Source organism: Pelodiscus sinensis, chromosome 11 (genome assembly GCF_052426305.1).
Source record: "Pelodiscus sinensis isolate ZL-2025 chromosome 11, ASM5242630v1, whole genome shotgun sequence".
Taxonomy (NCBI): domain Eukaryota; kingdom Metazoa; phylum Chordata; order Testudines; family Trionychidae; genus Pelodiscus; species Pelodiscus sinensis.
The window spans coordinates 8556168-8568560 of record NC_143062.1 but is presented as its reverse complement, the minus strand read 5'-3'; the positions used below and the strand labels follow the sequence as shown (position 1 = coordinate 8568560).

Genomic DNA, 12393 nt, shown 5'->3' with positions numbered 1-12393 from the left:
TGGAAATGGAAGAAGTACAGCACATAGTGAAAACCTAATTAGATTTACAGTCATTTAAATTTTGCCAACCTCATGTACTATCTGTAAAGCAAATAAGGAGACCAAAAATGTGAACTCATGTTCCTCTCTGCTTCTATGAGCACAGGGATGCTTGAGCCAAAACCCATAGAGCACAGTTTTTGGCAAATGGTGAGAGAGCAGCTCATTATTATCTTGAGAAAGTTCCCTCTCTGTGGCATGAATACACTGTGTGGGTGGGTGGGTGGAGGCAGGTTTCATCAGCAGTGGCCTGTTAAGGGGACAATTCCTTCGGGGTGGGGGGATCAGTGGATTCTGTAAGTTGAACGCCCTGTTACATACATGGGGCTAGGAGATGGGGAATAAAATCTCATGATTCAGATGACAGAAATGAAGACGAGTGAAAATTTGCTGCATTTAGTCCCCTATGTAACCGTTATCCAGGTAGGTGGGTAGCCTGACTTAATCTGATAGGCTACGTCTACACTGCAGGCTTCTTGCACAAGGACTTTTTGCAGAAGAGATCTTCCACAAAAGTTCTTGCTCAAGAGCGCGTCCACGCTGCCATGTGCTTTTGCACAAGAGAGCGTCCAGTCCGCAGTGCCATGGACGCTCTTGCGCAAGGAAGTTCTGATTGCCATTCGCAGACTGGCCATCAGAGTACCTGTGCTTTTTTCCGATCGGGGTTTCTTGCAAGAAACCGCTGTTGTCCGTCCACACATGCCTTTTGCGCAAAAGGCTTAATCCTCGTAGAAAGAAGAATAACTTTTGTACAAAAAGCCCCGTCTTCTGATGATCTACTGTACTTTTTCTTGTGCAAAAGCGTACTTGTAGTGTGGATGCTCTGCGAGTTTTTGTGCAAAAACAGCTCTGCAGTGTAGATGTAGCCATAGAGTACATCTAGACCAGTTGTGCACAACCTTTTTCCGGGCACAACCCCCGGGAAAATTTTGATTGGGGGAGGGGGGAAAGCGCAGCCCCTTTGAATGCCGCTCCGCTCACCTGCTGCTCTCCCCACCCGCACCACATGTACGCCATGCCAAGAAAAAAAATGGCACCCTGCTCCCCCTGGAAGACAGCCTGGTCTAGACAGTGGGGCTATTTCAGCATACCAGAGGTCACCTGAAATAGCTACCCCGCATCTTTGAAATATACCTGTTATTTCAAAATATTGTTTTACTCTCTGGTTTATGTACTCTCTGGTTTATAATTGTTGGATCGCTTATGGATTAGGGATGTTAAATATAGATTAATTAACTAATAGAATAGTTGATAAGGACTAGTGCACATTCCACTTTGAAATGTACAAGAGCCCCAGTGGGGGCTCTAGTACCTTTCAAAGATTGGAAAGCTGTGTGGAGCCTGGGGTCAATCGGGGACTCCCCGCTGTCCCTGGGCGCCAGGCAGCATTCCACCTTTGAAATGTACAAGAGTCCCCACTGGGGCTCTTGTACATTTCAAAGAGGCTGCACCCCTGCCCCATCCCACAGAGCTGGAGGGAACCGGCTTTTAAGCCGGCTCCCCCCAGCACCCTCTCCTTTTCCCCCGCTTGCTGCTACTTTGTGATAGAGTCAGCAAGGGGGAGTGTCGACTATCTGATTAAGCTTTTGCTTATCGGATAGTCCAGGGGTCTCCAAACTTTTCAGCCCGAGGGCCGCATTAACTATCAAACAGCAGTTCGGGGGCTGACTACACACTTGAGGTCCAAATAAAAAACAATCAAAACATGGATGTTGTTTTTAATTATTTATTTAATATTATTTTATTCAGTTATTATTTAATAACACATTGATACACTACACATGAACACCTGTATTAGTGTGAATGGTGAAATTGTTTCCTGGATGCCAAAATAGCAGACATTTCTGGCTTTAGATTTGTTGTCCCTAACATCAACAGTGACCTGAGATTATCATCGGACAAGTTTGTTCTCAAATTGTTCTTCACGTATTTCATTCTTGAAAATGTTTGTTCACACAGGTATGTTGTTCCAAAGATTGAAAGGTACCTTGATGCAAAAGTTTTGACATTAGGAAAGTCTTCCTTGGGCAAAAACTGGTAAAAACCCACCAGTCCTATTTTGAACTTGTCCCTAAGGAGGTCATTTGCTTGCAACTCAATGACTTCCAGCTGCAGTTCATCTGGGCAACTGGCCACATCTGCTTCAAATGGGTTTTGAAACAATCTCACTTCTTCTGCCTTTGAATCCAAAAAGGTCTCCACGGGCCGGATGAGAGGGCCACGCGGGCCGCATCCGGCCCGCGGGCCGTAGTTTGGAGACCCCTGGGATAGTCGATTAGTTGCTTACATCCCTACTTTCATATCTATGTAACGAATTGAAATACAGCCCAGTCTCATACTCCTTCAGGAAAAAAGCTAGCAACAGCCAAGAAGGACAAATACATTAGGAAATCAACAGGTCCTACGATATATGAATGAGGTTGGTACAAGCAATCCAAGCATGAGCAGAAAGTCTGATCAAAGATGTGTATGTAACTAGGAAGTAAGATTTAAAGGCAGACATCTGAGCAGTTCAACAAGAGAGCGACTTCCACAGCACCTTTGCTAGAAGATTCAACACTGGAAAAATGAAAAACCAGTGCATCACAAATAGGATGACCTAGGTCTTTCCTTTTCCCTGGTTGAATAAACAGCACATTCCCATCTGTGTCTTACAATACAGAGGGAATGTTTCCAAACAAGGCAAAGAACCAGTGTTGTCATCCCCATTTACCATGACAAATATGTGCCACATACCATCGGCACACCCAAGTAGTGCTCTTGTGCCAGAAACTGATCTCTCCCTGAGAAATAATTTATTATAAATAAGCTCATGTATGGACTATCTTTTTGTTAGGCCCGTTTTGTCAGAGTAACCAGGAAACTGCTCCTCCACTCAGTTCTTTGTTGTTACATTCCAAGTGTTTGACCCACAGCCAGCAGGTAAGAGATCCACATATTCTCCGCTAGCTGTAATGGTTCCCTTCTGACTGAACGCAAGTCACAGAAGAACTCCTCCTCCTCTCCGCAGGCCAGTCCGTTTCTCCTCTTTCCCACCTTCGCTACTCTGTGCCGCTTCTCCTCCTTCCCACGGCTGTCTTGCATGGGGTAGCATTTTCAACAGCTGCTGTCTGCACAGCCCATTGCTCCTCAATAAGCTGAGGCTGTCTACAAATCTGGATTGCTTGTAAGTCACTGAAGAGGATGGAACGAGGACATTCCAATTAGTATCTAGTACTAACACAAACAATATTCTGTGTGCTAGCATTACATGATAATTGGCATGCCCTCCTTCCGTCCCCTGTAAGTAACGGCTCTTAAAACTAGGCTGTATTTGTATGTCCATTTTTGGTGTTACTTGTACATGTCTCCTTTCCCTTTCTACTTCATCTTTAAAACTGTGGTTTGTCTATTAAAAAACCTTTTGGTTTATTTTTACTCCAAGCAGGTCTCTGGTGTGCAGATTATGTTAAGTAAGCATCCCAAAGAAACCTGGTAACTGCGGGGGATGGTTTCACACCTTTGGGGGGGACAAACCACAGGGGAACAGTCAAAGTATTGCTCATTAGAACTCAAGGACGAGGAAGTTGGGGAGATTCTCAACTGTGGGGAGGGAATGTTTGCTGGTATCACCTTGCATGGAGTAACTAGCCTGATTAAAACTAGGGTGAGACCTTCTGTTTGTGGGCTGGCTCCTGGTGTCAGGGATCTGAATCACCATAAAGGTTCCCCAAGGTCACAGGGCAAGTGGTGACAGAACCCCTTATTGGCCTGGGAGCTCCCCAAAACATCACACCCGCCCTCTAACTCCATCACCATCATGGAAATAAACATAAGAACATGGGAAGATAATGGATGGTATAGATACTGCTAATCAGTGTATATCCTCTGAACTACACCAAATTATACCAAAAGATATTCTTCAGCAGCAATTATATGTATTGTCATTTGGGGGCAGTTGTTTTTTTTAAACAGAATTTCATTCAAATCCCAACGGTGTTTCTACTAAGTTGAATGGTCTTTGGATCAGGCCATTAGTACAAAATATGAGTAACTTTTTTCCCTTTATTTCTTCATGTCATTTGGTGTTTTCTTTCCCCATTAATTCAGTTAGACACTCAATTGCTGTATCTATGATGGGGATGTGAAGGACTAGTCGACTATCCAATAAACAAAAGCTAATTGGATAGTCGAAAGGCTACTCGACTAGTTGCTCCCCCCCCCTTGTTGCCTCTGTCATAAAGAGGTAGCGGGGGAGGGGGGTAGAAGAAGGGAAGAGGAGATTTCAATCTTTGAAAGCTCCAACTCAGTGGGACAGGGCAGGGGCGCAGTGGTGGCACTTCCTCTTTGAAATATACAAGTGCCCCTGTTGGGCCGGTTCCTCCCAGCGACTATTCGATTAGTCCCACATTTCTCAAACTGTGGGTCCCGACCCACTGGGGGTCGCAAGCAACTTAGAGGGGGGTCACGGTATCACAAAGTTTGAGAACCTCTGGATTAGTCAATTACTCGCAATTGAACATCCCTGGTTGTGATGCAGCAGGCCAGCCCCCCTGCCTGCACCGTGATACTTAGAATCATAGAATCAGAACTGGAAGAGACCTCAGAAGGTCATCAAGTCCAGCCCCCTGCTCTAGGCAGGACCAATCCCAACTAAATCAACCCGGCCAGGGCTTTGTCAAGCCGAGACTTAAACACCTCTAGGGATGGAGACTCCACTACTTCCCTAGGTAACCCATTCCAGTGCTTCACCACCCTCCTAGTGAAATAGTTTTTCCTAATATCCAACCTGGACCTCTCCCACCACAACTTGAGACCATTGCTCCTTGTTCTGCCATCTGTCACTACTGAGAACAGCTTCTCTCTCCATCCTCTCTGGAACCTCCCTTCAGGAAGTTGAAGGCTGCTATCAAATCCCCCTCACTCTTCGCTTCTGCAGACTAAACAGACCCAAGTCCCTCAGCCTCTCCTCATAAGTCATATGCTCCAGCCCCCTAATCATTTTGGTTGCCCTCCGCTGGACCCTCTCCAATGTGTCCACATCCTTTTTGTAGTAGGGGGCCCAGAACTGGACACAATACTCCAGATACGGCCTCACCAAAGCCGAATAAAGGGGAATGATGACATCTCTAGATCTGCTAGCAGTGCTCCTCTTAATGCAACCTAATATGCCATTAGCCTTCTTGGCTACAAGGGCACACTGTTGACTCATATCTAGCTTCTCATCCACTGTAACCCCCAGGTCCTTTTCTGCAGAACTGCTACTTAACCGGTTGGTCCCCAGCTTGTAACTATGCTTGGGATTCTTCCGTCCCAAGTGCAGGACTCTACACTTGTCCTTGTTGAACCTCATCAGATTTCCCCTGTTAAGCCAGTCCGGTCTCCTACCATGTTTGCCTCTCTTGCTACGCATCGGGATGGTTTCTTTCTGTGCCTTCAATAAGGCTTCTTTAAAATACTGCCAGCTGTCCTGGACTCCTTTCCCCTTCATGTTAACATCCCAGGGGATTCTGCCCATCAGATCTCGGAGGGAGTCAAAATCTGCTTTTTGAAGTCCAAGGTGCGTATTTTACTACTCTCTTTTCTTCCTTTCGTCAGGATCCTGAAATCTACCATCTCATGATCACTGCTTCCCAGGTTGTCACCCACCTCCACTTCCCCTATTAGTTCCTCCCTGTTTGTGAGCAGAAGGTCAAGCTGCGCACGGCCCCTGGTCGGATCCTTCAGCACCTGTGTCAAGAAGTTATCCCCAACATTCTCCAAAAACTTCCTGGATTGCCTGTGTACTGCCGTATAGGTTTCCCAGCAGATGTCAGGGTGATTAAAGTCCCCCACGAGAACCAGGGCCTGCGATCTGGAAGCTTCGCTCAGTTGTCCAAAGAAAGCCTCATCTACCTCATCCACCTGATGCGGTGGCCTGTAGCAAACACCAACCACAACATCAATGCTGTTGTTTGCTCCTTTAAAGTTAACCCATAGACTCTCAACAGGTTTTTCTCCCTCTTTATACTGGAGTTCAGAGCAATCGTAGTGCTCTCTTACATATAGTGCAACTCCTCCTCCTTTTCTCCCCTGCCTGTTGTTCCTGAACAGTCTATACCCTTCCATGACAGCGCTCCAGTCATGCGAGTCATCCCACCAAGTCTCTGTTATCCCAATTAAATCATATTTCTTGGTCTGGGCCAGGGCCTCCAGTTCTTCCTGTTTGTTGCCCAGGCTTCTCGCATTAGTGTACAAACACTTCAGGTAACCAGTTGATCGTCCTATCTTCTCCATTCTCTTACTGGTTAACCACCCACATCCCTAGTCCCACAGTATTTTTCTTCTCTGTACCTGAAGCCCTTCTCTTCCAGTTTGTAATTTTATTTACTTTTGACCTTGAACGTATCCGTGTTTATTACTGTTAACAAAAAAAGGATGAAAATAGGTGGTAAAAATGTAATAACTTGGTATGTAAATATTGGGGTTTATTTTAGTTGACACAAGGACGGGCAGGGGGAGTGTTCAATAGATTAATACTTTGGTGAATGGAATTCAGTGTGGCTTGCTGCAGAACTAAAACAGAAGTCAAAACACAGTGTCACCTGAGTTTAAGAAAACAACACATCTCCAATGCCCAAATAAAACGTTTCATGTGAACAAAGAGGTTAGTTATAGACTTAGAACTGTTAGCCCACACATATGTACATTTAATAATTGGGCCACATCATTTGCTGTGCATACTATGGATGTGAATGGTTAACTGGCCAAAGCAGCTGCTGCCTGTAGTGGGCCTAACCTGGCTGGAGCAAACCCACCCTTCCCCCCCTAATTTAAGCAATTAACTGGGTAAACATAATGTTTAACTGGTTAATTGGTTCAACAGTATTTTATATCCTTAGTGCATCTACACAACTTCATCCTTTTCTCCTGTTTCTGGTTTTTAAAAAACTTTGAATCCTTCCTTGCACTCTGAAATGTACTGAGACCGATTTTCATTTTCTTCCCATTCTAGTGTGTCAACTCTTCACACTGTTCTCTGCGAACAGCTTGAAATGTATATGAGGCGGGCAGGCGAATCAGATGCGCACACATGCGTGCCTGTTTGTTTGTGTGTATTTTTTAGAATAAATCCACAGTCTTATTTCAGCACACATACACACAGACTAATACAGATTGAACCTCTCAGGTCCAGGACACTAGTCCTAACAACGTCTGGTCTGGCACCACTGGGTTCTCCAGTGTTGAAGCCCTCAATGGGGGGGAACCAGCAGAGCAGGATCACAGATTGTGCCAGACCAGAGAGCCAGGCTGGTAGCTGGGGTAAGAATTCAGCAGCTGGGGCCTGGAGCCCGTTGGCTGGGAGCCTGTAGGTGGGGAGCAGTAGCTGTGGGCTAGAGTCAGGCAGCTGGAGCAGGGGGCTGGGAGCTGAGCCCAATGGTCAGCAGCTGAGAATCCGGCACTGATCTCCTCTAGTCCAGCAAACTCCCTAGTCTGGAACCTCTCGGGTTCTGAGGGTGCCATACCTGGAAGTCCAACCTATACTAGTGTAATACAATATATTGCATGAGATGAATGTATTTTCCTAACAAAGTTTTTAAACATAGAATCGAATCATAGAACTCTAGAACTGGAAGGGACCTTTAGAGGTCGTCGAGTCCAGTCCCCTGCCCTCACAGCAGGACCCAGTACCGTTTAGACCGGGGTGGCCAAGCTGCGGTTTTTGTGCTGTATGCAGCTCTTTTATTTAAAAAAATGCGGCTCCTGCTGCTTCTGAGCCCTGCACCCGGACTGTTCACGGCCGGCTGCTCTGCACACAGCGTCCCAGCGTGTGCTCATGGCTGACCACTCAGTGCACGGCGTCCCAGCTCCTGTAGAGAGAAGCATGTAGCAGTGGCTCCAGGACCTAGGCATTAGGTTAGAGCCAGGGGTGGGGTGTGTGTGTGTGCCTGGCTCTGCGGGAGGGCAGGGGTATTGGGTTAGAGCAGGGGGGTGGGTACCTGTCTTTGGGGGAGGGGAGAGAGATTGGATTAGAGCGGAGGGGGGAGGGCTGGCTCTGGGGGAGGGGAGACGGATTGGGTTGGAGTGGGGGGGGCTGGGAGTGCCTGGCTCTGCAGGAGGGGGACAGCATTGGGGTGGAGAGCGGGGCTGAAGCCCCTTAAACTCAAAGTCTTTGTAGATGCAGAATAAGGCAGCCAACACAGATGTCATATTTAAATTCCCAGGCAAAAAAGAATCAGCATGTACTTGGTTTACACTGTGTTTCTTTAAAGAAAATTCAAAGACTATTATTTGCCAGGCTGAAGCAATTCTGAGATATGAGGCTGTCCCTTATTGTTTTTGAACCTCTCATATTTGCAGTGTGGGATAGGCACTTCAAATTGTGCTAATTTACTTCTCAGTTCAGTTTAATTTTAAAAAACTCACAGGACATAATAGGGCAGTAGTGTTAAATTTAAAATACATGGTGGGTATGTGTTTGGTTTTTGTTTTGTTTTTTTAGTGTGAGAATATTACTGTATTTGTAAAGATTTTTTTTTTAATTTGATGTTTGTTCCTTGTCAAGTTGTCTGAAGATCTATGGACTGGCGGTGAATTTAAGTGACTAAAGACCTTTTTACTGGTTTTTGTCCGAAATGTCCTGTAATGTTATTTTTATCACTACATTTTGTGTGCTATGTCTATCTTTCTATAGCTAGATATATAAAAATAAATATATAATACGTGACTCTCCGCACCTCTATCCACTGCTATTTTTGCTCTTCGTCTCTGGTTGGCCACCCCGGTCTAGATCATCCTTGACAGGTGTCTGTCTAACCTGCTCTTAAATATCTGCAGTGATGGAGATTCCACAACCTCCCTAGGCAACTTATTCCAGTGTTTAACCAATATTTTTGAATGATACAAAAGTAGGACGAAAATTGGGGGGGAAACCACTTTTTTCTGGGGTTGGTTTTTTTGGGGGGTGGGGTGTAAAACATTGGTTTAAATTGAAAACAAAGGGGCAGCTTGGTAAAAAGAAAAAAATATGCTTTTTTCTCCCACCTTTATTGAGACAAAGGCCTTGCTGTCTCTTGTGGTACCATCATGGCTGAGAGAACCAGATCTTCAGTGAATGACATTTTTGTTTGTAATAGAGTAATTTAAGAGCTCCCTAGACAGTGGATGCTTCTTTCCAGTCCGTCACCCCCAGGCACATTGCTTTCTACAATGATCGAGTTTCTCGGTGAATGGAATCTGGCATGGAGAAGGTCTCTGTAGCAAGGTTAGTCATGCATGAGCATTAGCTGCCTAAGGTGTCAAACGTAGCCGTGAAAGCACTCGTTCCCTGTTACCAGTGGTGTAGTGAGGGAACCCTGCTAGTACAAAGGAGTGACTTCCCTGTGTGTGGGAAGCAGAGGTGACTCTTCTTAAAGATCTGTCTTTTACAAAGCCCCAGATCTTAAGTGGCATTTTCATTGTATTCAGATTCTTCTGGGGATCTGCTGTAAAACGCTTTGATATAAGAAAAAAATCAGGACGTTTTGGTGTTTGTTTGTTGTTGTGTAAGAACGTTACAGGTTCCTGAGTGATATTGTTTTCCCATCTTCCAGTTTCACCTGCTTGGTCTGTTTTAGGTTAGCAAACAGCATGTGAGAAGTTAGAAAATTCACAGACAACCTTTCCCCAAAGCCAAAGACTGTACTTGTTTTCTAACTTCCCCAGTTCCCTTTGGCCCGATAACCTTTGGTGTGTCTCTGCAGAATAGCTGCGATCTGTGTGCCTCTGGCTGTGGATTTCCTGTTGCCTGTTGGAGTTCCCCCTCTGCGGGGCCCTAGTTGAGTTTGAATGGTTATGTAAGGAGTTTTGTTTTATTCCCGTCTTCGCTTCTGCTGCTGTTAGTGGGAATGGATTGCCAGCAGAGTAAATGGGATCAGAACTGAACAGCGTGCAACTTTGCTGCTCAAGCCACCAGAGAGAGGAGAGACACCAGCCCACATATACACAGACACGCATGCACTCTCCTCACTTACATGCTCGTCTGCCTTTTAAAACCACCCCCTTTCTCAGGAGTGGCTGGCGTTACTGCCTCTTAATTTAGCACGTATGCCGATCCCAAGCTAACAGGTCAGAATAGCTCTGGTGATTGGTCCCCAGCTATCCCGCACGTCTACCTTATGCTGGGCTGTGCCATGTGAGTGTCCGAGCAAGGGAGGGAGATAGACACCACTGCTGTGGTTGGAAACCAGGCAGAGTTAACCAGTTATAGAACAGTGACCCCACTCTGCCGCAGCAGAGTCCTGGAGGACATTGCTCATCGACTCTCACGCCCTGGGCTTGTGGCACAGAGCACTAAGTGCTAGTTACCAAAGTCGTTTTCAGGATTACGAAGCACCAGAATTTTACTTAGCCTGTATTCTACCTGGGACTGTCACAGGTCATTTTCCCAGGTACACACTGACAAAGCCAGCAGAGCATCGTTAGTGCTCACTGCTCCTGGCAGAAGCAACCAACTGTTGGGAGCGACTACAAACTTTTCATCTGAGGACCCTGAGCCTGGAATAGCCGAGGAGGCTGATTAACTTGTTGCCTTATTGACCCTTCACTAAAACACTGACCCAGGCAGTCGGTCACTGACGGAGACCTTGCCTCAGTCAGCCGAGTACTGCAAGCATCATGTTACTCTTGGATGAGTCTCAGCAGTTTCCAGGTAAGATTTGGGGGGTGGGTGGGGAAGTTAATCTCTTTTCCTGCTTTATGGTGACACTGTTCATTTTAATACATCCATGCTGGGATATGGCAACTAATATTTGGAGCACGCTCCTCAGAATTGCTCCCTTGTATGTATTGGGATCGGAAAGCGTTTTGAAGACACAGATTTCAGTTTGGCATTTGTCTGTCAGTGCCACTTTTCAACGCACGTATAATTTTGACAGAAAATGTAAGAAAAGAGTTCCTTGCTTTGTCTTTGTCTGTATTACTGGATTTGTTTGTAAAGTTCATGGTTTTAGTAAAAGAAGTGATTAAACCTTCCGTGTCTGTCTGACATGACAGGATTACAGCTGAAGTTCTGCTGTTCTTTGAATTGTAGGCGAAGTTATTTAGTGAATGAGGATGTGATTGTCTTACTGGCAGTTTTTTCAGTATCCTCTTTTTGCCTCTTTGGATGCATTTCTTGCTCTTCCTCTGTCTCTGATGGCGTTCTGAGAACATGGGCTAGTAAAATACTAGGTATGGTTAATATATTTAAGCTACTTGCTCCTCAATACCTCAGGGCACTGGTCAAGCAATACATGATCTGCCTAGCACCATTTCCTATTTCTTGGCAGGCTGTAATTTATATCTGGCTGCCGAGAACTGCTCTGCAATTTTTTTCTTTGTTTGCTTGTCCCAGTAAGGGTGCGTGCGTGATAGGGAATATTAACATTACCTTGCTTCACTGAACTGGATCCTCTAAACTTGGTCTCTGATGTGAAGAAGTAATATTTGAGAGAAGCTTCTCCTTTTTAGCCTTTCGCTCTTGGCATGCTGTATTTGTGTTTGAGTGTCAGATGGGCAGGGTATCAAAGATGGAGCTCTTTTCCTCTGACCCCACCAGAAGGCTACAGATTGTGAGGTTTGTTGCTCTGTCTCATGAAGCTTATGTAAAGGAGTCCACCTGCTACAATCAAATCAAGCAGTTCAGTGTGTGTCTGAACAATAGCCAACCTCCTGAAGTCGGACTAGGATCCATTTTGTTCACTTTGCATGCCTTCAGTCTGGAGGAGTGACTGTGCAGGCAGGATGAGTAAGCCACATCGGGACGGGCCTGGATAGAAAAGGGAAGGGGATTAAATTCAGAATGCCTCGGATAAACTCGGAATATGGAACATATAAATGATGCCCGCAGCCCAGTGTAGGGTAGATAACTGAGCTGAAGATGGGGAAGAAGAAAGAAGGGAAGGTGCTTTTACTGGTGATACACTTGAGGTTAGCACAGGGTTAGAGGAAACCCAAGAAATACTCAAATGGAAAGATCTAGTTGGTGAGAGTTATGAAAGCTGGGGCAAGCCCACAGACGAGTCCTACACAGCACGGTATCACACAGGGATTGGTGTTGGAGGCTTGAGCTCTGTGCTAGATTCCAGGGTGGCAAAGCACAGACAGCTCTGAGAGTTGAGCGCACATGTTGCTTGTGCCCTGTCTGGCTGGTGTGCTCTGGAGCCTTCCCTTTCCAGTGGCAAGGATGTTTGCAATGGTACAGGTTTTTGGGAAAGATGCAGTATAAGGATCCTCAAGATGTGTGTGTTCTAAATCTTTCAGCCTGTGTATGTGTGTGGGAGCGGGAGGGGATTGAATTGGGAGAGAGGAGGATAAAATTCTAGGATGCTTTGCAACATTAATTTAGAATAATTTCCCTTTTTTTAATTTGTATTG

At 45.7% G+C, this 12393-nt stretch overlaps 1 protein-coding gene across 4 annotated transcripts in view; it reads left to right on the top strand.

Annotated features, from left to right (window-relative positions):
- RAD54L2 (RAD54 like 2) overlaps positions 1-12393 on the top strand; it is a 95674-nt gene that overhangs the window by 46075 nt on the left and 37206 nt on the right. The window contains exon 1 of one of the 4 annotated variants that reach the window (XM_075939465.2): positions 8973-10687. The exons of the other annotated variants lie outside the window; for them this stretch is intronic. Coding sequence (XP_075795580.2) covers positions 10654-10687 — 34 coding nt within the window. The 5' untranslated portion in view covers positions 8973-10653. Of the gene's footprint in view, positions 1-8972; positions 10688-12393 lie in introns of those variants that run through there. 4 annotated transcript variants of the gene reach the window in all.